The 27,614-nt window shown below is 44.1% G+C and overlaps 1 protein-coding gene across 1 annotated transcript; it reads left to right on the top strand.

The window, feature by feature from the left end:
• Positions 1 to 6,289: 6,289 nt before the first annotated feature.
• On the top strand, positions 6,290 to 20,377 carry LOC103715479 (probable protein phosphatase 2C 68). The gene is made up of 4 exons (XM_039123605.1): positions 6,290 to 6,984; positions 7,638 to 7,970; positions 8,318 to 8,423; positions 19,816 to 20,377. Exons 1-4 carry the CDS (start codon positions 6,463 to 6,465, stop codon positions 20,145 to 20,147), a joined length of 1,293 nt encoding a protein of 430 aa, XP_038979533.1. The 5' UTR covers positions 6,290 to 6,462; the 3' UTR covers positions 20,148 to 20,377.
• The last annotated feature ends 7,237 nt before the right edge of the window (positions 20,378 to 27,614 follow it).

Raw genomic sequence — 27,614 nt, 5'->3', positions numbered from 1 at the left:
CCCTCGGATGCCTGGCTAGCCCGATGATCATCCCGGGAGCAGACTAGCCGGAAGCCCCGACCGGTCGCCTCGGCTTGCGCCAGCCTTGGCCGACCAACGAGCGGAATTTCCTGAGGCTTGATGGCCCTCGGATGCCTGGCTAGCCCGATGATCATCCCGGGAGCAGACTAGCCGGAAGCCCCGACCGGTCGCCTCGGCTTGCGCCAGCCTTGGCCGACCAACGAGTGGAAGGTCCCGAGGCTCGGCCCTCGGATGCCAGGCTAACCCGATGACCATCCCGGGAGCAGACTAGCCTGAAGCCCCGACCAGTTGCCTCGGCATGCGCCAGCCTTGGTCGACCAACGAGTGGAATTTCCTGAGGCCTAACCCTCGGATGCCTGGCTTAGCGCCGGAAGAGTTTCCTGGGGCCTAACCCTCGGATGCCTGGCTTAGTGCCGGAAGAATTTCCTGAGGCCTAACCCTCGGATGCCTGGCTTAGCGCCGGAAGAATTTCCTGAGGCCTAACCCTCGGATGCCTGGCTTAGCGCCGGAAGAATTTCCCGAGGCCTAACCCTCGGATGCCTGGCTTAGCGCCGGAAGAATTTCCTGAGGCCTAACCCTCGGATGCCTGGCTTAGCGCCGGAAGAGTTTCCTGGGGCCTAACCCTCGGATGCCTGGCTTAGCGTCGGAAGAATTTCCTGAGGCCTAACCCTCGGATGCCTGGCTTAGCGCCGGAAGAATTTCCTGAGGCCTAACCCTCGGATGCCTGGCTTAGCGCCGGAAGAATTTCCCGAGGCCTAACCCTCGGATGCCTGGCTTAGCGCCGGAAGAATTTCCCGAGGCCTAACCCTCGGATGCCTGGCTTAGCGCCGGAAGAATTTCCTGAGGCCTAACCCTCGGATGCCTGGCTTAGCGCCGGAAGAATTTCCCGAGGCCTAACCCTCGGATGCCTGGCTTAGCGCCGGAAGAGTTTCCTGAGGCCTAACCCTCGGATGCCTGGCCTAGCGCCGGAAGAATTTTGGGAGCCAGGAGTCAGCAAGACGCTACCGAGAGTTAAAAGAAAAAGAAGGACGAAGGCGAGATGAAGAAACATTCAACTTGCATTAATTTTCATTGTTTCAGGGCCGAGGCCCATACAATTTGGCAAAACGCCGGTATACAAAAAAAAAAGAAGACAACGAAAGGTACAAGAGGTCAGCTTGGAGGAACTCCCGGGTCGGGAACGTCGGGCTCGTCCGCAGGAGGTAGGGAAGCAGCAGGAGAACCAACAGGCAATGGCGCCGGAGAGGAGTCGAGAAGGGAGATCTCGCTCAGGTCAACTTCGGGGTACTTAGCCGACACCCTTGCCAGGCCCTCCTCGAAGCCTAAGACAAAGGCTTCGGCCCCCGCGTCCGACGCGTCACGGACAAACTCGTCGGACTGACGATAGGTCTGTACTGCCTCCGACATATCATGAGCGAACTCGGCGGACTGGCGATAAGCCTCTACCGCCTGACGCCCGATTTCCGCACTCCTCTCGGCCAGCGCCGCCTCTGCCTGCTCCATAATCTGGGCTTTCGCCTCCAAGACCTTCGCCACAATCCGGCCTTCCGCCTCGGTGGAGACCCTCAGCAGCTCAGCCCGAGCCTCCTTGTGCTTCGCTTCGGCAGCAATGCGAGCAGCCTCAGCCTCCGTCAGGCGCGAATGAAGCTCCTGATCGCTCGCACGGGACTTCTCCAAGGCCGACTCCAATTCGCCCAGCTTAGCTTCAAGAGACCGGGTTCGGTTGCGGGCGTTGTCGGCTGACCGCTGGGCCTTCTCCCACCTCTCCCGGTAGTCGGCAGCCTTCCGGGACTGCTTCTCGGCCCGCTCATCCGCCTTCTTGACCTCGCCCTCGAGACCCGAGGCAACCTTGAGCTGCTCCTGAGCCTCCAACAGTTGCTTCTCGAGGGCAGCAAAGCCGAGTGCCCGCTCTTCGGCCTCCCGGAGCCTCGCCTCGAAGTCCCCGGTCGTCCTGCCTGCCACAGCCTGGCCTCCCTTTTCCACTGCTTTCAGCCGGTCCTCGGCCTTCGCCAGAAGCCCCGCCTGTTCCTTGTAGCACTCCTCCAGACGGATCATGTACTGGGCGAGCTAAGAAATAGGAAAAATAAGGGAGTCAGGCGGAGAACAACAGAGCCAATAAATGGTGAAAAGCGGCCAGAAGAACACTCACCGACATGAGACAGACACAGCTGGCAGCCCCAACGTCAGAGACCTCCAACTCCCGGACCCGCCGACGGTCCTTCTCCAGCAGCACTGTTTCGATGAGATTTCGGGCGCCATCGGTAGTGAAGGCAGACCCCGATTTCTCCCCAGAGCCGGACGGTGGTTCTGCAGCCTTACCCCTATCCATCGCCTGGGGAAGAGTCCGGCCGATCGCGCTCGGGGCGGGGGTCACCCCAGGAATTGATAGGGTCCCGCTCGGTCGGGGCCTCGGCGCGTCCCTCCTCGAGTCATCAGGAGCTGACCGAGTCGAAGGCCGGGTCGGGGACCGATCACGTCCGACCCGTCCGTCTCGGGCAGGCTCGGATGATACCTCCGGAGTAGCGGCAATCTTACCACCGGAGGGCTGATACAGCGTCAGCTGCCGGTCCGTGCCCACGACGTCTCCCTGATCGGTGGGCCCGGACTCGTCGGTCGGCGTCGGAGGCACCTCCTTACGGGACTTCTTCGCCGGTGGGGCCCCGCTCGGAAGAGCTCGTTTCCTCCTCTGCGCTGCTTCCAGCAGGGACGCCCTACCAACAGCCTTTTTCTTCACCGACCGCATGACGTCGTCGATCTCTGCAAAAAGGACGGGATAGTCGGAGACGGAGAAACCAAAGGAAAGAACGGGACGAAAAAAGGAAAAAAGTCAAGAAAGAATCGGTGGCGGACTCACGGTCGGTGGAGACCGAGCTCAGACCGATATTCACCAAAGTATCCTCGGAAATAAGGCGGGCCACCGGGGGGAGCTGGCCCTCGGCAACCAACCCCTTCAAGGCGGCCAAACCATCGGACTCCTCCCTTGACAGTCTCGATAGGCCGATCGGAGACTTCATCGGGGTCTCCCAGGTCGCCCTGATTTCCCAAGAGGGATCTGCATCAACAAAAAAGAAGCGCTCCTTCCATTTGTGAATGGAGGTAGGAGCCTCCTTGACAAGGCCGCATCCTCACCGCGCTGCGAAGCACCACCACCCTTTGTCCTGGGGGTGGCCGCTCAGGCTGTAGAACTCCCAAAAAACATTCAGGGTGGCGGGGATCTCGTGCATACGGCAGAGAACCTGGAAGACCGTCAGGGCCCGCCACGAGTTCGGCACCAGTTGCGTCGGTGCCACTCTTAAACCCCGTAGCACCTGCATGACCAAGTCCGAAGGGGGAAAGCGGAACCCGGCCTGGAGAATGCCCTCATTGATGGCGATCTTCCCTGGAGGAGGATGGGACATCCTCTCCTCAGGCCCCGGGAGCGTGGCGTTGCAGGCCTCGGGAAGGTGGTACCGAGCCACGAGTCTGTCTAAATCTGTGGCGACCAGCTCCGACTTAATTTGGTCTGCTCTCACTTCGCCCATTCCTAATGGCCAATAAACCTACGGTTAGGACGGGGACAGGAAGGGGGGAAAGACCGGAGCGACTGGAGTATACTAGTATAAGAGGAGAAAGTATGGAGAGCCCTAAGTAGAAGAATGGGGAAAACTCACCGGAAAAGAGGTAAGAATGGCTCCGAGAGCGCCAAAGGAGAAACAAGTGAACAGTCCGACGGCAGCAACAGCTGCGCAAAGGGGAAACTTGAAAATATCTGTAAAGAAGAAGACGGACGGGGAAAGGCCCCCGATTAAATAGGCGGAAAGGCAAGTGACGCCTCGATGACGCCAGAGGACGCCTGGCTGCCGAAGGGTCGCTTGCGCCCCAAAGGCGAATCGACACCATTAAGGAAGGATGTCCGCCGAAATCCTCAGACTGCCAGGTCGGCAATAACCGCCATACGCCATAAAAAGGGCGGGGAGCTCGAAGCGCGCGCGCCTCTCCGAGGAACGGCGGCAATCCCGAAACATCACTCCCTTCACCTGTTCCCCTTCTGGTTCCAGGCTCGGAAGTGGGGGGCTACTGTTACGGGGGAAATAAGCCGCCATGCCCCACGTGACCGGCACGCGCGCCCAGGAAGACTACGGCTGCCCTTTGATCCAGCAATCCGACCCCGAGTCGGACATCCTCGGCTCCGCAGCCCGACCCCGAGTCGGCTGCCCTTTGATCCAGCGCTCCGACCCCGAGTCGGACATCCTCGGCTCCGCAGCCCGACCCCGAGTCGGCTGCCCTTTGATCCAGCGCTCCGACCCCGAGTCGGACGTCCTCGGCTCCGCAGCCCGACCCCGAGTCGGCTGCCCTTTGATCCAGCAATCCGACCCCGAGTCGGATATCCTCGGCTCCGCAGCCCGACCCCGAGTCGGCTGCCCCTTGATCCAGCGCTCCGACCCCGAGTCGGAGATCTCTTGATAACGACAGGCTATTCCCCAGAGGCACGTCGCGGCCTCTTGCTCCACTACTCCCTGCAACGGCTGTATCCGATGCTGCTCCACGATCTCCTGCATCAGCCGTACAAAGCGGAGCCCCACTATGCCCTGACGTGGCCGTACCCGGTGCTGCTCCACGACGCCCTGTAACGGCCATGTCAGTGGCCACACCATCGTGCCCCACGATAACGAACCCCCCTGAGAGACCCCCCAGCCAGGTATATATGCGGCTGGGGGGAGAAAGGGGGGGAGATGAGCAATATCTCCCAGAGCACTCTCTTACTTGCGATTATCACCTCTCCTCCTCCTCCAATCTCCTCTGACTTGACCGACGGAGGGCCATCACCACCCTGGTGGTGGTGCAAGGCTTGTTTGCAGGTTTCTTGGCGGAAGGTGGAGCGCAACCAACACCAACCAAGACAACTCAGACGGAACCCCATTCACACCGCAGTGCCAATCGTTCTCGGTTTGGACCACCAGCAACAGTATGCTTGCAAACTTTTTAGTTGATCATAGTTGGCAAGTTTCTAAAAAAGCTTAGATTGTATATCTACATTGTTCTAATCATGGTAAAGTCTTTAAGAAGTTATCTGATTTAAGTAACATACATGTTTAGTCAAGAGAGCCATATTTTAGCGTATTAAATATTAAATTCTATTTTAGGATTAAGAGATCGGGTTAACCTAAAACGAGATGAGATATATTTAAGTTATTATTGAGATAAGTTAGAGTACCCAAGTATCCACCCAAAATGAGATTAAGTTGTTGTTATCTTGTTCAAGCTTAGCTCAAGTTAGCATTATATTGATTCAACTCTATGCAAGCCAAGATAACCATGCAAAACCCATAGCTGCTTACTAAGTTCTAATTTTATTAGTAAAAAAATACCGTGTTAATAATGTAAAAGTCCTCTTCATTTTCTCCTCACCATGATAATGACTTGGTGAAAACTTATAGTTGTTCCTTTGTTTTAGTTTTTCAATTCTTAGCAGCATCTAACAATGAAAAGATTTATATTATCATAAATGACTTAATAGTTGAATCAAGATGATCAGACATGGAGAGAATATATGTAATTGGCTGTGGATTCTTTAGTAATGCAATGTAATTGATAACTATCCTATAAGTCATATATGATTCTCTTTTTTTTTTTGAATATCTATGCAATTCTATTTAGTCAAGCTTATCAATTATTTTGTTTGGAAAGATTATTAGCAATGACTTGGGTACAAATATCGTCCTCAATTAATTTCAGCAAGGCTTTTCCATTCCATTTTTTCAAAAAAAAATCATTTAAAGGCTTAATTTTGTTTCCAAGATTAATAAATTATATGATTCACATCCTGATGTCCAAATAGTCTTACAAGTGAACCATCATATTTGGATGTTCTTTCTAATAATCTACATCAATAACTTGCACCCCTAATCATGCTCTATTAGTTTCCTAGCTCAAGATTAAACAAACCAGCGCAGCATCCTTGTTACAAACCAAACAACGCCTGAGTTTTGACCATTCACAAAGGTTACCTTCGCTTTTCTAAAAAGTGTCCACGTGTTATTCTGAGCTGTCACCTGGGTTGATCTGGAGAAATCGAATAGAGATTAGAATGAAAAGCTGCGAGAGACGATGCGATAATTCGACGAGAAACACGCGAGAGCAGCCTTCCAAGAGTCCATGTGACGCGTAACCTAGTACACGTGTCAAGACTTCGACACGTCGTGGTCGGGGTGGGGCAGCCCGGGCAGCTATAGGCCCTGCCCAGAGGCGAGTACCCTGCCCTCCCTTCTCCCACGAGGAAAACAACAACGCAAGCCGTTTCCTTCTGCAAAAAAAAACTCCCCAACAGGCCAACAATTCCCCACTATAAAACCCCCTCCACGGCCCCTCCCCGTCCCATTTCGCCAAACCCCAACCCCCGCAGGAGATGATCGATGGCGTAGATCGCGCTTCGCTGGAGCTCGCCTCCGATCCCAGCTGTTGATGGCGGGTATCTACGTCAAGATGGTCGACGAAGGCGACTCCCCGGCCAAATGCCGCGAGGCCCGCCGCCGCAGGATCGAGATGCGCCGCTTCGCCGCCGTCGCCGGCGACTCGCCCTCCAGGGCGGGGAGCCCGTCGCGGAGGGCGGAGAGGAAGCGGGAGGGGGAGCCGGAGGCGGCCGCCTCCGATCCCGCCAACTGTGGCGGCGAGAAGCGGAGCCGTCCCGCTGGCGATGACTTTCCGTCGCCGCCTCTCTCACTTACTCCTTCGTCCTCGGCGACGCCTTTTTCTCTTTGGACTACTTCTTCGCCCGTCGAAGCAGCTGCAGCGCCGGCGATCGCGTCGAGCTCCGGCCTGGTCCCAGCGGGGGAGCCTCGGCTGGCGTTTGGTTCCATCTCACTCTCCGGCCGGTCGCGGGAGATGGAGGACGCCATCTCCGTGCGGCCGGGCTTCTTCCGGCCGCCCGGCGGCGGTTCAACCCTGCACTTCTTCGCCGTCTTCGACGGCCACGGCGGATACCACGTAAGTAGTCTCTTCACCGTCGCCGCGTCTCTTCTCTCCGTTTCTTAAATTCAAAAAAAAAAAAAAAAAACTACAATTGCGTAAACACGAGGGGCGCATGGGATCAGTTATTTTGTTTTTTTCTCTGATTCATATGATTTTACTTTGTCCGTACTAATTGAATTCTTCTTTTGATTAAAAAAACTGAAGGAGGAGGGAAAAAGCATCTAAATTGGCTATGTGTTTTCAAATTTCGGAAAAAGTTTCTTGTTCTTGTCTTTTTATTTGACGGGCATTGAAACGGTTATCTGTTTTTCCCTCTTTTCGCGATGATGGCCACGTTAGGGAGAGAAAATTCGGCACATTCCAACAACTTTCAGCTCTTTCCTGGCATGAAATTTTATTCATTATTCTGAAACAAAAATATTGGTTTGGCTGTTGCACGTATTGTCTTTTCGTACATCAGAACTACCGGAACAGCGGCTTCGCAGTACGTGGAGCAACTGGACGTGATGGCTTGCGCCAAAAAGCTGCCACCGCCATTAAGTCCAGCTCTTTCAAGCTTCTTTTTTTTTTGTTTTAACCCAACCGTGGCGTTTCGCGGACCATTTGCCAGTCGTCCGATCGAGACGATCGTTACTGAATGATGTTTGTGTTTGGGTTTATGAACGCAGGTGTCCGCCCTGTGCAGGGAGCGAATGCACGTGATACTGGCGGAAGAGCTCGCGGCGGCGGCGGCGGCGGCGGAAGGGGAGGAGCAGTGGAGGACGGCGGTGTCGCGGAGCTTCGGGCGGATGGACGAGCTGGCGCTGACGGTGTGCGTGTGCGGCAGCGTGGGGTACCCTCTGTGCCGGTGCGAGCGGGCGGGGACCGAGTCGGGCATCGTGGGGTCTACCGCGGTGGTCGCCATCGTCAGCCGCGACCGTCTCCTCGTTGCCAACTGCGGCGACTCGCGAGCGGTGCTCAGCCGCGGGGGCCGCGCCGTCCCGCTCTCCTCTGATCAGAAGGTAGTGGCACTCCCCCGTGATTTCCCTAATCTCCGTGTCCTATTTCCTCTTTATGCCAACCCCCCCGTCCACGCTCCAACCGTCGGCCACGTGGGGGTACGTGGGAATCGGGACGAGGTGATTGTGTTACGTAATCAATTCCCCATCCGACCGACACGTGGTAGTTGTTGGTGCGGCCGTTTAGACTTTAGAAGTCGTGTTTAATGTGCTATTTGTTTTATTATTTGCGGCTCTGGTAACGCATGGCGTTGTGTTCTTTTTTTTTTTTTTTTTTGGGTCAAAACGGCATTTCATTTCCAATAAATCAAGTTGCGTTCTGTTCTTGTTATTGTGAATTAATCCGTCAGCCTGACCGGCCGGACGAGCTGGCAAGAATAGAAGCAGCGGGCGGGCGTGTTGTCTACTTGAACGGTGCTCGCGTCCACGGAATACTTGCAATGTCACGGGCCTTAGGTATGCTTCTATCTCAGGCTTTTTCCTTTAGAAGAGATAGATAGAACTGCTGCTACGTACAATGCTGTGCATTTGTTCACTGTGCTCTTTTGTTTGTCATGTGCTAAGATATTTATGTCCCATATGCAGTAGATATAAGTGCTTCTGGGTGATGATAATTTGATGGAACAACAGAGGTAGAAACCAGGTTGTAGCTTAACAAGCAAGTAGTAGGTCTGCAGGTCAATCTGGTTTCTTGCATTGATGTTATGGAGAGAGAGAATAGCATGGAGAAATCAGTTTATGGGCTATAAGAATGTAATTATTGGGACAGATCTTCAGAAATGTCAGCAGAAAGTTATTAGATCAAGCAAACAGTTTTAGCTTGTGGGTTCATTTAGGCAAGAGAATGGAAATAGAGAGCTCATGTGGATTTTTTTTTTTTTTTAATAGATAGAGAGGATGCGGTATTCTTAATTATAGAGTCCTTCTGGAGGAGTTCTTCATGGTTATTAGGAGTTCTTGGGCAAAATGGTTGAGCTTATTGTGATATATATATATATATATATATATATATATATATATATATATATATATATACATACATTGGAGACATTACCTTGTGACATGGCTCATCTATTTTATTTTATTTTATTTTTTGAGAGAGGGAGATCCATGCGTGCCATAGTTATCCAGGTCGAGATTCTTTGGCATGCACCTTCCAAGAATTGAACTAAGAACCTCTAGTTGGTAACCTGAGGGGTGTGACCACTAGTGCAATCTCTAATTCAAGTGCTATAGCTGATTAACTGTGAATGCTTTGCCTATTTCTAGGCAAATACTTGGGTTGTTATCTTTAGAAAGTTGGAGAGTGATGAAACAAATGATAAGCTTAAGATACTTCAAACTGAGGTCATCACTTAAAACAATGTTACAAACTATTACTTAGTGTATATTGATTTGTATAAATAGGAATCAAACATTGAAACAAACAAAAATTGATGACTCCATATTTGACTGGAAATTGGTAATATAGTAGAAAGATATTACAGTTTACTTTTGTTAATCTGGAAGATTACTTCATTAAAGTTAACATTTTTTTGGTTAAATCTAGTTTCTAAATATATGAGTCAATATAAGCATAGATAATTCTGGTTACCTTCATGTGTATACGCTTTATGAAGTACTTTTTTCTTTGCTAGACATAAATTGTGCTTAATTCTTTGACCGTGCAACTGTTGGAACTAAAGATATCTAAACTACTTAAGTATCTCTAGTTTGTATAACTTGTTATCAATGGCATGATAATTTACTTTTGGTCCACAAACATGGTACTTTAGACAATAATTTTTATGCTCTCAAATGGTTGTCAGAAGTCTGGGTCATCAACATATAATAGTTATGAGATTAGATAACTATGTTAAGAGTTAGCTAGACTCTAAATGTAGGATGAGGTTTTCTTATAGGGAAGAGAATAACTACCACCCACGTCCATCAATGCCATGAAATCCCAATTAAATGATGTTTTCCTGCAGCCATTTGCTACATTAATCGACACAAAAACTAAGAACCTTCATCTATTGTTGAGCAATAGATTGGCCTTAGCTACAAGAATCCGAGCTCGAAAGCATGGATAGTTAAAATTACTTATGTCTATATGGGATGTGTATTAGATTCCAATACTTGTTAAATACTAATATAATACATGTTTGGTAGTCAATTGAGTATTCTACTTTTTGAAATTATAAAAAGGGCTTTTAGTACTTTGTCGTATACTTGAGATACCATGTCTTTCGGGCCTGTTCTTTGATGGGTAAATATCATGGAAAAGTTGGTGAACTTGTCCATTAACCAACTTACCCATATTCTTATGCTTGTCTACATTGCTAAGTTATTTTCTTATAGGCAGCATTTATCCGTAAAATGGGCAGAAAGACTTACCCACCTGAGAGGTGAGTAAAATATTTTCCCTTTAACTAGTAAAATAAACTTTTTATTTTGTTCCTAAAATACCGCTAACCCTATAACAATAATATATTATATAATATTATATTATATATTATTGTTATTTTATATTATATTATATAATAATATTTATGTACCAAAGGATATTATGAAAAATATGGATAGATCTTAGAAACTTTTCCGAGAAAGTAAAAATGCAAAAAAACATGGGTAATAGATTCTAGAGCCATTTTCTAGTGCATAAAAGAACATAAGTAAATTATTTTTCTGTCTAAATGTTGCTTAGTAAACATTTAGCCAGAAAAATGCAGATTTTTGGGCAAATTTTTTACTCCCCAAAGAACGGACCCTTAGAAATAAGGGGAGAGGTTTCTTTCGTACTTTTGTTTGTTTTGGATGAATGTTGATCTTCTAGTGGTGAACGGTCAAGTATGAGTTTCTTAGCTGATATTGTTAAATGGAGTATGGTTAATAGTCTATGAATTTAATTATGGACTAATTTATCCCTATTGATAAGAGACTATGCTCTATCGTTATTTTTTTACATATATGGAAAAAATACATTTATTTAGTTAATGTTATATATTAGTTGTATCAGATCCTACTTTTTCCAAAATTTATTGTATTGGCCTATTTGTATTTTGCAACAAAACTTTTTTTTTTCCTTTTTGAATCTATGTAATATATATCCCAACCTAGGAAAGCCTTAATAAATTCTTTGCAAATAAATGGGGGTAAGGTATAAAGTCTCCTTAAGCAATATAGTAGCTTATTTATAGGGATCATGAGATAGGATAACTCTTACATAATAAAATTACTTGTAGGAAAAGTGTGCAAGATTTAGGTTTGGATTCAGTATTTATCCAACTTCAAAACCGCATGCCTTGATCGTTTTTTCTATGGACCCTTTAAACTCCTCAAAGATGCACATGAAGCTCTTAATGCATACTCCTTCAAGTTTTCTGATGGCTTTTCTTTAAGCCACTAGGTTGAGGCCCTACTCCTTATCAAGGTCTATTCCTTCACTGCATGCCTTTATGAAACTATCTTCTTTGAGAATCACGACTTCATTGCTGATGTTGATGCCATCAATACCATCTACATCCTCGAGGTCATCTCTTGGCCCTTATTTCTAAAGCTCATGCAACCTTGGGGCTAAGGAGAGAAGGACGAGTACTTGTGCAATCTCTTCCATCTCCAAGCAAAACCAAAGCTGAGGCCCTTTCCGAAGGTTGTGCTTGTTGAGCAAAAATCATGGTGACTGGGATAGAAGAATGATGATCTTACCTTCAACAAAAAAGGGCCTTTCGTCATGATTGCTCAAGAGGGGCGAAGCAACTGAGGGTGAGAATATATGCAACTTCTTCCATTTCCAAACCAAGGCTAAGCGAAGGTCCTTTGCCAAGATTGTGCTTGTTGAGCAACAATCACGGTTATTGGTGCCAGAGCATGACGAGATTGCCTTCGATAAAAGAGCATCATGGTTGCTCAAAAGCTCAAGTGAGGTAAGCTTCATTGTTGAGAATTACGGTATGTTTAATGGAGTTTTGATCTGGGTGCATGATAAATTGAGCTTGTTAGGAACCAATGCTGTTAAAGCTTAAGGGCGAAAATCCGAGATGTAACCCAAATGGTTGATAAAGGCGAAGTTGCTAGGATCTTCTACTATCATCAGAGGCAATGTTAGGTGCATCGTTGTTTTGAATGTTGAAGGATGTAATGTTCTTGCAAGATGATATAAAGGTGTTAATGCTGTCATGCATATGTTGAATTGCAAATGATAATGGAAGGTTTTATCAACATTGATTGACAAAATTTTATATATTTAAACAGTTAATATGAACATTCATGACGGGCATTATTTTTGTTACTTAAAAACTCCGTACTTTGGATACTTGACATATCATTTGGTTGATACAATTTCCAATATGATCATGGTGGCAAAATCTAGCTATTGGCATGAATGATGAAATTTCATGTCACAGTAATGTCTAGCAAAAAGATTTCTTGGTTGTGTGATGCAATGAATTTCCACCCTATATTTCCAAATAGAGAATCCACAGTATTAAAGGATTGGGTGGATGTGAACAAAACAACATTTGACATGGTTGCCAATTTTGGAAATATATGCATGAAGCACTATGAAAAAGTATAGAAGAAACCTAAGATGTAAGGAAAACTTGGTTGAAATAAAAAAACCCAAATGAATTGATTTACAACACTTGCGTCTAGGATAACACTTTATGGGGTCAATGACATTATTGTGTTACATGTGGCTCTAGTAACTAGTGTCACATTTCTGGCTATTACAGTGTCAATTCAATTTTTTGTTTTTTGATTGATGAGACTTTTAATCAAGATTTTTCTCGACACTCTTTGACACTTCAATTTGTTCAATCATAATGTGATCATCATTAGATGCCTACTTTAGGCATTTATACATGAAATCTCCAAGTATAAGATAAAACATTTTATAGATAAAGTGTAATTGGTCCAACTAACCATTCATTTTATAGATAACTTCCATGCATATTTGAAAAATAATATAAGCTGAAGACATGTTCTTTGTTAGATTTCACAAAGATTCCTATGTTGGATTTTACATGATAATTGGATAGTTGACTCCATGATATGCACTTGAGAACATTGGTTTCTAGTAAGAGTCATCTCTTACGACTTTTCCAGTAATAAGGGGCTCTATATTTAAAATTTCTTTCATGATTGGCAGTTAGGTACTTAGGTGTGGCAATGGGTCAAGGAATGTTTGTTTTGGAAATGGATCAATGATTAACTTACAAAACCAATAAGGGTTGCAAATTAGAGAGACCTAAATAAGACACTAAAGACCTTGATTCGACAATATTGAGATTTCCTACAAACTGTCGACTCGCTTAAAATTTGTAAAATAAAAAAGGAGCTCCGACGAACCCCCTCCTTGCGGCCTCCACAGCCCTCCAGCTGCCTTTCCTCCCTTTCTTGCTCTCTCTTTTCCTCTCTTATGTTCTTCCTTTCCCCCGCCCTCTTTGCTGTGTCAAGCCGCGGACCGCCGACCTTTGCCGGGCTTCACCATCTCTCTCTCTCCCCTCCTCTCTCTCTTTTTCTCACTCTTGTTCTCCCTCTCCCCCGCCCTATCTACTGTATCGATACGGTCTGGCACGGAATTCACAGGGGCATATTGAACCATGCCACTGGCTGACCGATATAGGCGCCAGTACTGGCATAGCGATCCTTCGCAGGGAGGATATTAGGACCAAATGAGATATCATGAAATTATCTTCCTTTTTTTCTTTAGAGAAAGATGCATATTATTTGAAACCAAAAGGGTGAAATGAATGAGCGGTAGATTTAGTTGAAGATGTGATTAATTGTTTATAATATAAATATATTTTGAAAAATGCTATAAGGACCAAAATATTACCAGAAACTTTTCTTTGCATTAATGGCATGCCACATGACATAAGAGGGTTGGTGCTTTATACCATAATACATTATGAACGACCTCGGATTCATGAATCATACTCTTTGTTTTATGGTTGACTAAGCAGCTGCTTTAGGTGGATCAAGTGCCTCATCAGGCCTTGGGCAGCCCAAATGGGTGTCCTATCACTGGGCTTGTGCTTGGATGTGTGCCCGTGCCTTAGGCGAGAATGTGAAGCCTCAAGCAAGGCCTAGGTGCTTCCTGTGTTTCGGGTCAGATTGAAACGAGTTGTATATTCATAACTCCAAACCCAATCCATTAGCTTATAATGTTAAAGTAATTTGATCAATTTTCGTTGCCTTGACTCTAAATATGTAGAATATAAAGGGATTGAGGAAAGAAGAAAGAGGAATGACAATTTAGTGTCTGGCAGTTGGCACTACATTGCTCAAGGTTGTGGTGCTTGATAGTTGGCAACCTTGTTATGTCGTATTTTCTTTTATTTTGATCAATGTTTTCCTTAAAAGTTTTTTTGTCAGTTTTTTTTGGTGGGGAGGGTCGAGGTTTGGCTAATATTGGTGGGCTGGCACCAATGGTGATTGTGGTGGCTGCTCATGGACCTAGTACTAGTAGCAATAGTTGTTGTTGGTGCTGGTAGGCAACTATGAATGCCTACCGTAGAAACTTCTACCTAGTGCCTGGTGCTAGGGCACTCATTTCATGCCTTTTGTTTTTTAAAATATATGATCACACCAATCTCTTCATGACATATGGCATGTCATACATACGAGAAAAGTTTTGGTAATAGGGTTAATCCTCATCGCCTTACTCTCCTTTTCAAATGATATATTTTGATTATTAACCCATTAGGGACTTATATCATGTATTTTTATGCCATCCTATAAGAACCCAAATGTCCTTGATGACATCAATCTTACCCATTATTAAACATTTAGGGAAGGAATTTCAGTGTTGCTTATTTTAAAAACTTAGTTCTAAATTTAACATGATATTAACAATTTCAATTTCAATTTGTTGTGACCTTAGTAAAGTTGCTCCATCATGACCTAGGGGTCATAGGTTCAAAACATGAATGTAGCCTCTTCACATGTGCTGGATACATCTAACTATCTTCAGACCGTACAGTAGTAGGAGCGTTGTGCACTGGGTTGCCCCTTTTTTATAACATCCTATTGAAATGTCATGAACAAATAGTCATCAAACTAAAGAATTTTATCGAGTTTTGTATAACTATTAAGTCAATATAGTTTGTCCGTCAATTTACCTTTCAATAATATTAACTAGCATAACCCAGAAAAAGAAGCACAAGAGTATTGAGGACCAAAATCCCATATTTCATTTGAAAGGTATCTATGAAATTAGTGGACTATAGGATCCTGCTAAGCAATTCTGTTTTTTAAAAGGGGGGCTTGGAATTGTCCCAAGAAATTGAATGGATATGGACGTGTGGCATGGGCAAGGCATGAGTTTTCATTTTTTAATTTTATTCATCTGTTTGAATTCGGCCGGTTCCTACAACTCCATGCCATTCCATGCACCCATGATTTTTTTACATAGTTACTAGAGTTAGTCTCTTCTTCTATGGTAATGGGGAAGGATGAGGAAGTGGGATTTCTCCTTTCTACTATTATTAGGTAGAAAGATATATTTTGATTAACAAACTTCGAATAATGCAGATTATTTTCATATTTTACAAGGATTTTGAAATTGTCAATAACTGTTCCTGATGAGTATGTGAATTTTAGAGTTGAACTTGGGTTTTAAGATGTGGATGGCCTTTAACTCCACCTAAGTCTTTCCAATTTTGATGGTTTTTCTGTTGTTAGAGAAAAAAGAACTTTCTCACATGGATTTGGAAAGGAGGCTTGCAAATGAAAGTGAATCTCTCATTTGGTTCAACTCGCTGTTCGACCTTGACAACAATTCCATGCAAATCTTTTGTGCAACAAAGATTTTTAGGCTTCCTTTTTATTATGGTTATGGGTTCAGATTTAGGATCCAAGGGCTACAATTCTCTCCACAAATTTTTGGCTTGAGTTAATGTTTTGCATGTGTCCATATAAGGGGTCATTTGATACAATGAGCTCTATAGTGGTGGGAATTTTTTGATGGAAAATAATGAGATATAGTTATAAGAATCATAGGTATCAGGATGAAGATTCCTGATTCCTGATGGTGTTATGTGAACATTATCTTAAATTAACCTTATATTGAAGAATTTTTCTAGGTGTATCGGACTCTTAGGGATTTTGGTTATGTGGGAAAATTTGGACTTCTAGAAGGCACTTAGGGTTTAGAGTGGTGATGGAAAGCAAAAGCATGTTAGAGTTAAGTTGAGCAGTAGTGAATATTCAAGATTTTGGTTATATGGCAAAATGTGGACTTCTAAAAGTCACCTAGGGTTTAGAGTGGTGATGGAAGGCAAAAGCATGTTAAAATTAAGTTGAGCAGCAGTGAATATTCAAATGGACGATATGTGCTATATCTTTGAAAGGAAAAGTTCATCACAAGGCAGCAGTGTATCATGGCTGTGCAAATGTGTTTTGTTTTATTGAAATATATCTTAGGGTATTTATGAGGCCATGTAAGAATCTCCAAGTTAGAGCTAAATGAAATTGAGCACAAAGTCTTTTCTAGAAAATCATGGAGTTAAACATCACTGATAGTCGGGAAGATCATTGGTTCTGAACTGGGAAAAGAGTCATCTTATTAGTAAAGTTAGTCTAAGGCCTTAATCAAATTTTGTCAACTTGTATTTAAACTTCATGAAGACCCCTTCAAAGGGTTTATTTGAAAATGATGAAGAGTTCCCAAGGTGGCTTGATGATAGACAAAGATTATTGGAGTTACGGCTTGATTTTCTCCCTTGGTAACAGAAAATTCAAAGCGTATAGACAACAATAATTAGGATTTGAAACAGAGATTAGTGCTCGGGCAACAAAAGGTGTACAATCCAATGAATTAATAGAAGAGAATGGGGAAGCCTGCCTCTCCCTCATGCAAACTTGGAACATTGGTTGATTACTGATGATAAATTATAAATAAGAGAATCTCTTCTAACATAAATTTGGTTTCTAGCTCTAATTCAACATCAATTTTTTGTACTAGGCTAGGAGATCTTGTAGCTAGCATCTGTATGCAGTTAGGAATTCGTTCTTCCAAAAATTTCAAGCTTGTATATAGGATAATACAAGGGCAACATGTTATGCACTCTATTCATGTTGTACTATATAACACCCATCGAAGCTTGTCAGGCATGATCAAGGACTGGCTATCAGAGTCGAGTTGGTCCAATTGCATTGGAAGGGTACATAGAAAAGTTATTAAGAATTATTGGTAGTCCTTAAAGTTTCCACAATAGTTAGTTGTGTTCTTTGCTATTGCATCTAATCATAGTCTTTGTAATAACAAAATTAGTTAGGAGGATTTTTAAAATCTCAGTTTGAATTAAGAGTCTATAGATGTCATTCTAAGTTAGGAGAAGTAAAAGCCAAAGGATTGCATAACCAAGGAGATTTGGTCTAGACCGCGGTGGAGAAAAAATTTTGAAGGACTAGGAAGCAAGACTAGAGTCATTACACAGCTTGTTTAATAATCTTTCACTGCTTAAGAATTGTTTTGGCTGGAGACAAGGTGGAGGAGATGTTGCCATTTTACCTTTGCTCTATTTCTGTCTGATTTAACTCTATCATAAGCCTTCTTTTCTCTACTTGGATGGCGGTTCCATAACCCCTCCCCTCTCCCCCATGCAGTTTGGTAATGCAATTTATCATGAACACATTGTTGGAATCATGGCTATGACTCTTGAAGACTGTGTGAAATTGAGCAGTGTGATCCTAGTATGAGCAGTTTATGTTTTGTTAGGAGGAATGAAATCTACATATGTTATGCAAAAATTGGGTGGCACCCCATGTTCTTCATTTTTTATAATGTTCCATTTTTGTAAAACACTTATAAAACATTCAATGTAGATAATTTTTGATAAAAACTTTGCAGAGGTCCAAAATTACAGTTCTTAAGAGAATAACTTATCTAGCTATTCAGTAAAATAAAAAGTTCCCTGCAGCACAATTGGTCAATAGTGCATGGCTTGGCTATCTTTTTGTTGAAATATTCTCTCTGAATGCATAGGTATAATATTTTAGGAATTAAAGGAGTGTCAAAAGAATAACTTTTTCTTTTCTTTGAAATAAACTGTTAAAGAATCCAGTGCAATTAGAAGTATTATCTGAACTGCAGCAAAAGCTTGTTATTGGGTACATGCCAGTAGATGCTTTTGTTATTTTTAGGAAGCGAGGAAATTAATCCTCATAACTTATAACCTAGAACCCACTGTCACAATACGGATAATTGGTTCATTGACTATTATTAGTGTAGAAGTAATTAAATCACTAGAGAGGCATGCCATATTGGAGGACTGTCTAATAAATTTTTCCATTAGACCATCTCTAAATTAGAAAATGTAATTAATATACCATATATTTAGAAAATCGCAGTGGTTCTTGAAAACAACTTTCTATATAAGGTATCTGCTTTCATCGTTTTAGAATACAAATAACATGTGTATGTACTTGTAAGCTTTCAGCTAAGGCAAAAAGTTACGGTCAAAACTTCTTTAGATAAGAACTTATTTATAAACTTTATTGTCAATAATGGTCACATGGGGTACTTTAGTTATCTTAAGAAACTGTTTATATTTCATTTATTTTATCTCTTGCATAGAATCTTCACATACTGTTACATGGATTCACTCAATATCCACATCGTGGACTTTTTGGTTACTTAGGTATTTCCAAGTACCTGCTCATTCTATTTTAATTATGTAGGTGTTCCAATTGTGTATAAATTAAAAATCATCAATTTTAAAAATCTTTCCTCTTCTGTCTGCTGAATCTCGCAAATTTATAGTAATTATCTTTCTTTTGAGTCATTAGGTTGCATGCCCAATAATACTACATACATACTCTATGCTGTAGAGTTGCTAACGGCATTACATAATTTGAGCAATAATGTGGGTCTCCAAATTTATGCTGAAAGCTTTTTTGGCAAGAATCTAGTTTCACCAAAAATCAGGTTTCATAGGAGTAGCCTTTTCAAAAACAGTGCTTAAGAATGTGTGCGATAATGCTGGTTACAATCAAGTTCATCTGTTTTGCATTTGATTAGCCATTAAATCTGCCTTACCTGTTTAAAGAGAACTCAAATAGAGTCCTATGCAAACATGTCAACAATTTTATAATTTTTAAATCTGTTTATTAACGAACTATTTTATTTATATTGCGTATACTTACACAGTATATTTATTAACTTTTCTACAATTAATATGAACTGGACTTTGGATATATTGTTATCAAAGAGAGGCTAGTGTTATCAATGGAGCTGGCTTGGTTAGGTGGAAGTTTGTAAGAGGCTTGCAGGAATCAAGACCACTAGGTTTGAGAGCCCAGACTAGGCTACGTGGCTTTTAATGGCGTGAATAAACCGGGCCTAATATTGGGCTTTTCTGCAGGCTGGGCCAGTCCCAGATTTAGGCTGTAGTTTAAATCTTCTATTTTCTCAAGCCCATGCTTAGGCCCAAATTTATTGCAGCATCAGTTCCTTAAGCTATGCTTGTGTGGCCCATCTGCTTGTGAACCCAAAGCCTAGCCGGTGAACACCTTTAAAAGCAATAATTTGATAAACTTCTTGACTCTTTTTTTTCCGAATAAAATGCTTGATAAAGCTCCTTGTATGAATGCCTTTAAATGATTAATCATCCAAATTGGAATTCCCTATTTAGATGATAAGTGCATGTAAACATATTTTGGTATGTTATAAAATATTTGGTAGACAATCTCCTTGAGGTTGTGTTTCATCAGTCTTCCCTTTTGAAAAGCAGCATTTTACTGTGAATTGCAATTTCCAATGCTTTGGCATACTAAGAAGTAGTTGTTTATAGGCTGATCAACTTGAATTCCAAATTACCATAGAGAACTGATGTATGTTTGTTACAATCTTATTTTTGAACAGGAGACAGGTACCTGAAACCTGTGGTGATATCTGAGCCAGAGATATGCATTGTGGAGAGGACTGCTGACGATGGTTGCCTTATCCTTGCCAGCGATGGTCTATGGGATGTCCTGCCTAATGATCTCGCATGCGATGTTGCTCGACGGTGTTTGGAGGAAGCAGATCCAGTTAGGGGTGCAGAACATCATTCTGGGGCTGGTGTGAGCGCACCTGGTGTTCAAGAAGAGGATCCACAGTGCTCTGTTGCAGCATTGCTGCTAGCCAGGCTTGCACTGGGAAGGAAGAGTGCTGATAATATTAGCGCGATCGTCATCGACCTGAGAAGTGGCTAAGGATAAATCAAGGTTGGATGATGCATTCAAACAGTTGTTTTTTTTCCTATTTATTTACTTATATGAACTGCCTAGTACAACTCAAGCTGATGAAATGGAAGGTGTGGAAGGGTAGATGCACAAATGATGCAGAACATTGATGCAGAAAGTTATAAAGCATGCCCTTGTTCTTCCAAAGACTCTCTGTGGGAAGTAATAAAGAGTTACTGTTTCGCCTGTGGGCTGCATGTGTATCTTATCTTGCCAATTTGTAGTAGATTTCGAAAATTGCTAAGCTAACATGGATGTGGATGATCATCCCAGAAAAATCAGTCTAGTGCCTGCGCAGGGGGTGATGGACCTATCAGGCAGCATCCCTGATTTCTTATGGTTGCTATCAGGTTCCATGTCAGAGTTTTCATTGCGTGCAGAACTTGACATTAACGAAGTTATTTAGTAGTTCCTTGGTGGTTAGATTTTGCTATGATGAATTTGGATAGAATTCAATGAAAAACCTTCTGCAAAAAATTGACAGGTCATAAAACCTAAGAACTGAGTGCTATAGAAAATAAACTTCGCTGTTTTCGTAGAATTTGTTTTAGAGAAAATTGAAGGTTTATGATTGCTTGTTTTAAGAAATATTATAGGGGATTAGACAACCCCCTTTCAGTTAGCGTGCAGGTCTCCTGTTCCTTGTGAGTTTGCATCCGACTCAAATGGAGCAAATGGGAGACTCCACCGGTAAAGCGAAATAAGCTATCATTTTCATTAACTCAAATTACTAAGGCTGATATCAACAAAAGATGAAATGTTAGTTCTAGAAGTTTGTGAACTTAACTTGAATTATAAGCTCTAAACAACGGTTCTGCGTTTCATACACAATGCTATCATTATGTAGAGAGAAAAAAATGCTGTTCCAACTCGAAGGTAGGTCTCTCCTCCAGATTCAATTACTTTGGATCAATAATATATATATATTATCTTGGAATTTTGGCGAAATGTAGTATCGGTTCTTATCCAGTTGAATATCTGGTCACAATTTTAAATTAGTTTCTCGTGGGGGAGGGCTCATTACCTTCTGGTTCTCTCAGGATTTTTGGAGCCGATAGTTTTCATATCTCATAAAGGAAGGTGTCCAATATCGAGATAAATCGAGGCCGAGATGAATACCTCTCTCTCTCGATTGCTCCTCAATTACCATCTAGGTCAGATGGCGTACAGGCACAGCTTTTTCACATTATTTAGTTTTGTATTAGGTAAATAACTTAATATGGGGTGCATTTCGATGAGTTGGCTCGTCTGTAATCAAGTTCGAACTAGTGTATTAGGCTTGTCAGATCAAATGGTTCTTTTGGCCAAATACTATTAATTGTTTGTCTGGTTAGGCAACTTGAATAAATAAATCACTGGCTACTTTCAGCGAATCTGGATATGCTTATAATGTGACGCATTCCTGCGCGCTTTCAAATTCCTTGAGCAAAAGAACTAGACGCTCTCAAAAGAATTGATATGTATTATTTGGTATTGCTCTTGTTCTCTACTTTTGCGATGATGTATTATTGTCAAACCCGAGAAAAAAAAAGAACTAGATTGAAAAAAAAAATGTCTGGTGAAGCTTTTCTTTTTGAAATTATTTGTAAAATCTTAAAAACTTTTTCTTTTGACTTAAGCAGGCGCCTCATGGTACATGAGTACGGACACATCGAATAAAATCTGAAAATAAAATATCGCAGAAAGCCCTGGGCAGCTCTCTTCCCTCGTCTACAAAGTACCGCCTGAGTGACTAGCCACCCAATCCGTGGCCTTATTGGTCTCCTTGTAAACATGCTTGGCCAGAAAGGCTTTCCCGTTCCTGCACATGGCCCAAATGTCTCGGAGTAGGAGATGGTCCCACCCCAATACCCTCGGACCCTCTTGGATCCACCCTATTATAGTAGAATCTTTAAAATTATAAACCTTTTGGTAATAAAAATTTACTGCTTTGAAAGAAGACTTAGAAAAAAAAGCAAGAATTAAAAGGAATTATGTGCAAACACTATCTTCAAACATCAATATGCATGAGGTGTTTCATTAATATGTAGAGAAACAAAAGCACAAAAATAAGTAAACAACGACGATGCCAAAGAACTGGAGCTGTTGGTGCAAGGGTGCGGTAGGCAAGGAGGTAATGAGAGTCTGGGATAGGCAGTCTCTTTGTCACTTTCGGCAGGCTCACTAGGCTAAATATATTGAGCTCTCTAAGTTCGGTCCCAACCAAAATCATTTCGACTGAGGCCAAACCTAATCAAATGCTGGCCCAACCCAAGCCCAATTTTAGCCCTACTTAAGACTTATATTTTCTTTTCCTTTCATTTTTTTTGCTAAGACGAACCATTCACACCATTCTAGTATGAATATATCAAAAAAAAAAAAATCAAAAAGCAGGATGTTCCGAAGTGCCTGGGTATCAGCGCCAAGTTGGTCCACAACATATGGCCACAATGCTCCACCATACAACAGGCCACCCAATCTATAGCCCCATTTGCCTATCAGTAGATATGCTTCGAAAAGAAGGAAGTGGCCTCCCTCGCCAGCCTCCAGATTGTTCTTTAAGAGAGGTTTTGTACCACTTCCTCAGATTGTCCTTCAGATCCAACCAGTCATAGTTGCCAAATCGCCTTCTTGGATGATGAGGTCAGCTGTGCAGCGAGCATCGATAATACCCGCCCAAGCCACCCTCAACTCAGCTTCTGGAACTAATATATCGAAGATAGGGCTACCATCTGCAGTAATAAGCCTAGAGTCTGAGCCTCTGATTACAAACCCTACTCCACCTCTACTGTCACCATCTAACACATAGATATTGAAGTTCACTTTGAGAAAACTTGGGGGTGAGGGCTTCCAAGTGATAAACTGTGAAGACCCGAACTGAAGTCGGCAAGGAGTGCCGACTTCAGTTGGGTCATCGTGGTTTGCCCACGAAGACCACGCCGGCCGAACGGCCAGCGAGATCTCCGCACCACCCCCCTCTTCCCTCTTCCCCTCTTCCCTCTCCCTCTCTCTCTCTCCCTTTCTCTCTTCTCTGAGAGCCCCAAACCTTTTCCATTTCATTTTTCCTTCTCATTTTTTTTTTCCCTCTTCTAGAGACGGTCGTCGGAGCCGTAGGTGCCGCCGGAGCCGCCAACGCCGTCGGGAATCCATTCCCCGACAACCGGAGGTGAGGAAGATAACTTATTTACTATTTTTTTTTATAAATTTAAGGGGAAAGGAATGAGAGTATGTTTTCGGTTTCACTTCCCTATTTCGGAGATGATTTTTTTGTAGGATTCGTCCGACCAACGGTGGCCGGTCGGGGTCAATCCGGCCGAAACCAGTTCGGCCGGAGGTGGGCGAACGGAGGCCGGGCTTCCTAGCCTCGGTCCCTCCCTTCCTCCCTTGCTTCCTCTTCTTCTTCCCTTCTTCTTTCTCCGCCCGGCTCGGGACAGCGGCGTGGCCGACGGCGGCTGGCCGAGCACCGCCGCCGAGGGCCACGGTCGGCCGCCGAGGACCGACCGGAGCCACCAGCCACCCCCCCTCCTTCTCTTTCTTCTTCTTCTTCTTCTCCTTCTTCCTCTTCTTCTTCTTCCTCTTCCTCTTCTTCTTCTTCCGGCTGGGTGCTTTCCTTGCATCGTTCCCTGTTGGTGTCTCAAACCAGGCACAGATGAACTTTGGGTGTTTCCTTGCATCGATTTCCGTGCCCTGTTGGTGTCACAAACCAGACACAAATGAACTTTGATCTGATTGAACCATCTTCTGACTGTGGATCTGGTCTAGACTTGGGTTGGTCTAATTTGAGTGTAATCTGGTTTGTTAAGATTTAATCTAATCTGGTCTGGTCAGACCTGGTTTGGGTTGGGCTAGGGACCTGTTTTTGGGCTGAGTTGGGTCTGATTGGATTTGTGGGCTGGTTTGGTATGGGCCTGAGATCTGATCTGAACCTGTTATCCGGTTTGGTTCAATTGGGCCTAATCTGTTTTGGGCCACAATTGACTTGGGTCTAAAGGATTCTGATTTTAGGGTATATGTTTGATCTTGGGGGCCCATTCTTGGATTTATGAACTTAGGAGTTTAAGGGGTTGAAATTAGTTTAAATTATGTTTCTTAATTAATTAAATAATTAATATTTATGTTTAATCAGGGGTTCGTGATATCTGTGGCAGGGATCTTTTAAGCGAACCCAGGTAGGTGACTTATTGCTTTAAAGTCGAATTTTAACATGTATCTTGCATATGTTGATGTTATAATTTATTCTTGGCATTATGTGTTAGAATTAGAATTAAATATTTAATTTTTTTTATAAACTGTTATGTGCCTTACTATTGGGAGCATGATCATGACTTTGATTTGGAAATTCACGATGTGGAAAATCTATTTATTGATTTTTAAAGACCGCGTGACTGTAGTCTAGACCCCGCCAATGGGATGATACGTTGGCCCTGTCGACTTGTACTGAGGAACTGGTTCCGACACCGTGACCACCGGTGATAGAATAGTGGCGGCACAGGGGTGCGTTTTGCTCTGCGGAGCGGCTCGGTGGAGCGTGAGATTGGCACCAGGGGGTGCGGCACAGTGGTGCGTTGGCTCAGTGGAGCGGCTCTTCGGAGAGTTGTATTGGCACTTCGGTGTAACCATGTCACTGGGTGATGTGGCCGTAGTCATGCGGTTGAGTTATTTTGAGTCTCGGATCGGGTTTACAGATTATTGTGTGGATTTTTGGATTTATGAGTTTAGCTGCTTTTATATGCATTATGACATGTTATATGATGACTTTATTGCATGATGTCGCCTACTGAGCTGTTAGCTCACTCCTACTATTTACATTTTTGCAGGTGATGATATATGATTATAGGGATTACGGGATGGAGTGGTCATGATGTAGTTAGCTAGTGGATATGGACTTTTCCTTTGATATTTGCATATGTAGACATTTGAATTGAAAGTTGGAATTTATCTTTGATTAGTTACTGATGGTTGATCTGATTTATCTGCCTTGCGTGCCTGCGGGGTCCGCCCTGCAGGTGCGCGGCGTCTGCTCGCGCCCCGGGCCCCGGGTTCGGGGCGTGACAGATTTATTGGTATCAGAGCTTAGGTTAACGATCACTAGGGACATCAGAACAAAAAAAAAAAAAAAAAAAAACAATAACTAATGAAAACCCTAGGAGCATAGGGACACATGTGAGGAAATGAGAGTGGGGTAGTAAACTCATAGGAAGATTTTTTTGACTTAACCCTAACTTGTGGTATTATGTCTGTATCAGGATGCCGCCCCGCCGTACTCGTATACCACCTCGTCATCTGATTGAGACGATGGGAGATGATCCGGCGACTCCTCGCCCAGCTGAGCGAGTTCAGGAAGAGGAGATTGCTCCGACAGTTTTAGACCGACCAGAACAGGATCAGGCGGGAGGATCGACCCCAGTATTGGAACTGGTCAGGGAGGTGATTGAGCTGGTCAGACAGCAGAGGGACCCACATCCACAGCATCCCTCTGCTAGCTCGTCGGATCAGGGGAGGAGCATTGCAGAATTCCGGAAGTTGGCTCCTCCGGCCTTCAAGGGAACTACCGATCCCCAAGAGGCCGAATGGTGGATAGATGAGATGGAGAAGGCTTTCAGGGCCATGGGTTGTACTGAGGAGGAGAAGATCAGATTTGCCACCTATATGCTTCAGGACCGGGCTCATCATTGGTGGGAGTCTGTGGAGAGGACTATGATGCAGGATGCAGGATATGTGACCTGGCCGGGATTCCGCATGGCCTTCTACTCCAAGTATTTCCCTTCCAGTCGTATCAGGGAGTTGGAGAGGGAGTTTCTGAGTCTCTCTCAGGGGAGTATGACTGTGGAGGATTATGAGGCTGAGTTCGATCGACTGTCACGTTTTGCACCATCTCTTGTCCAAGACCCTAAATCTAGGATGAGTAGATTTGAGGAAGGACTGAGGCCTCGCCTGCGTCAGGGTTTAGCTGCTGTTCACTCGACTGATTATGATGACCTAGTTGACAGAGCTAAAAATATGGAGATCATCTGGAAGGAGACACAGGATGCTCAGAAAGGGAAGTCAAAGAGGACCAGGGACTTTGATTCTGACGGTGAGCGGCATCTGCGCCGACCTATGCAGTTCCGTCCAGGAGCAGGGCAGCGAGTTCCATATGGGAGGACTGCACCGGATCGCAGGGGGATATCAGGAATGTGCTTCAAGTGTGGCCAGACTGGACATAGAGCTGTTGAGTGTCTTCAGACACGGCCTGGTATTGGGGCATGTTTCAGGTGTGGTCAGCAGGGCCACCGGATAGCTGAGTGCCCTCAGACTCAGACAGTTTCTGGAGTTTGTTTCGGGTGTGGTCAGCCGGGTCACAGGATTTCCAATTGTCCTCGTACTAGATCTGCGCAGAGGCCACCGAATTCTGTAGCTCCTCAACGACAGACTTCCTTTACTCCAGTACAGGCTACCCAGTCAGCTGTCCTCAGGCAGCAGAGGGGAGGAGGATCTCGCACCCAGGGACGGGTATATGCACTGACACAGCAGGATGCTCAGGCATCCAACACGGCAGTGACAGGTACCTTATTAGTACATTCTACTTATGCATATGCACTATTCGACTCAGGGGCCACACACTCTTTTATTTCATCTACATATGTGCATAAGCATGATATATTTTGCTCACCCTTGGAGAGGGAATTATGTGTGAGTACCCCAGCTGGGGGTAAGATGATCACCTCACTGATATGCAAGTCTTGCCCAGTAATTGTAGAGGGTAGAGACTTGAAAGCTGACCTTATTGTCATGGACTTACATGAATTTAATTTAATTCTGGGTATGGATTGGTTAGCTATATATCACGCTACCATTGACTGCTTCTCGAAGCGGGTGACTTTCCGAATCCCTGACATTGAAGAGTTTTATTTTGTGGGTGATGGAGGGTGTGTCTCCCCTCAGATAGTGGCAGCCTTACAGGGTATTCGGTCTCTCAGGAAGGGGTGCTCTGTGTATATGGCAGCCGTCATGGATTCTGAGCAGTCGGAACAGAAAATTGAAGACATACCCGTGGTCAGGGAATACCCTGATGTTTTTCCTGATGAGCTTCCTGGTTTACCACCAGTTAGAGAGGTGGAATTTGCCATTGATCTAAACCCTGGTACGGCACCCATATCTAGACCTCCTTACAGAATGGCCCCGGCTGAACTAAAAGAACTGAAGGAACAGTTGCAGGAGCTATTGGATCTGGGTTTCATTCGACCCAGTGTCTCTCCTTGGGGTGCACCAGTGTTATTTGTGAGGAAGAAGGACGGCAGTATGAGGCTATGCATTGATTTTCGGGAAATTAATAAAGTGACTATCAAGAACAGGTACCTCCTGCCCCGGATTGATGACTTGTTTGATCAGCTTCAGGGTGCCCAGGTGTTTTCAAAGATTGATCTGCGATCTGGATATCATCAATTGAGGATAAAGGAGTCTGATATAGCCAAGACT

Source organism: Phoenix dactylifera, chromosome 2 (genome assembly GCF_009389715.1).
Source record: "Phoenix dactylifera cultivar Barhee BC4 chromosome 2, palm_55x_up_171113_PBpolish2nd_filt_p, whole genome shotgun sequence".
Lineage (NCBI taxonomy): Eukaryota > Viridiplantae > Streptophyta > Magnoliopsida > Arecales > Arecaceae > Phoenix > Phoenix dactylifera.
The sequence above is the reverse complement of the archived record's forward strand: the minus strand, read 5'-3'. Positions and strand labels throughout refer to the sequence as shown.

Bases quoted from the DNA above. Each gene is read 5' to 3' on its own strand.
- LOC103715479 (XM_039123605.1), top strand. From the start codon at position 6,463: ATGGCGGGTATCTACGTCAAGATGGTCGACGAAGGCGACTCCCCGGCC. The intron at 6,985-7,637 runs GTAAGTAGTCTC...TTATGAACGCAG, and splicing joins ACGGCCACGGCGGATACCAC to GTGTCCGCCCTGTGCAGGGA. The intron at 8,424-19,815 runs GTATGCTTCTAT...ATTTTTGAACAG, and splicing joins TGCAATGTCACGGGCCTTAG to GAGACAGGTACCTGAAACCT.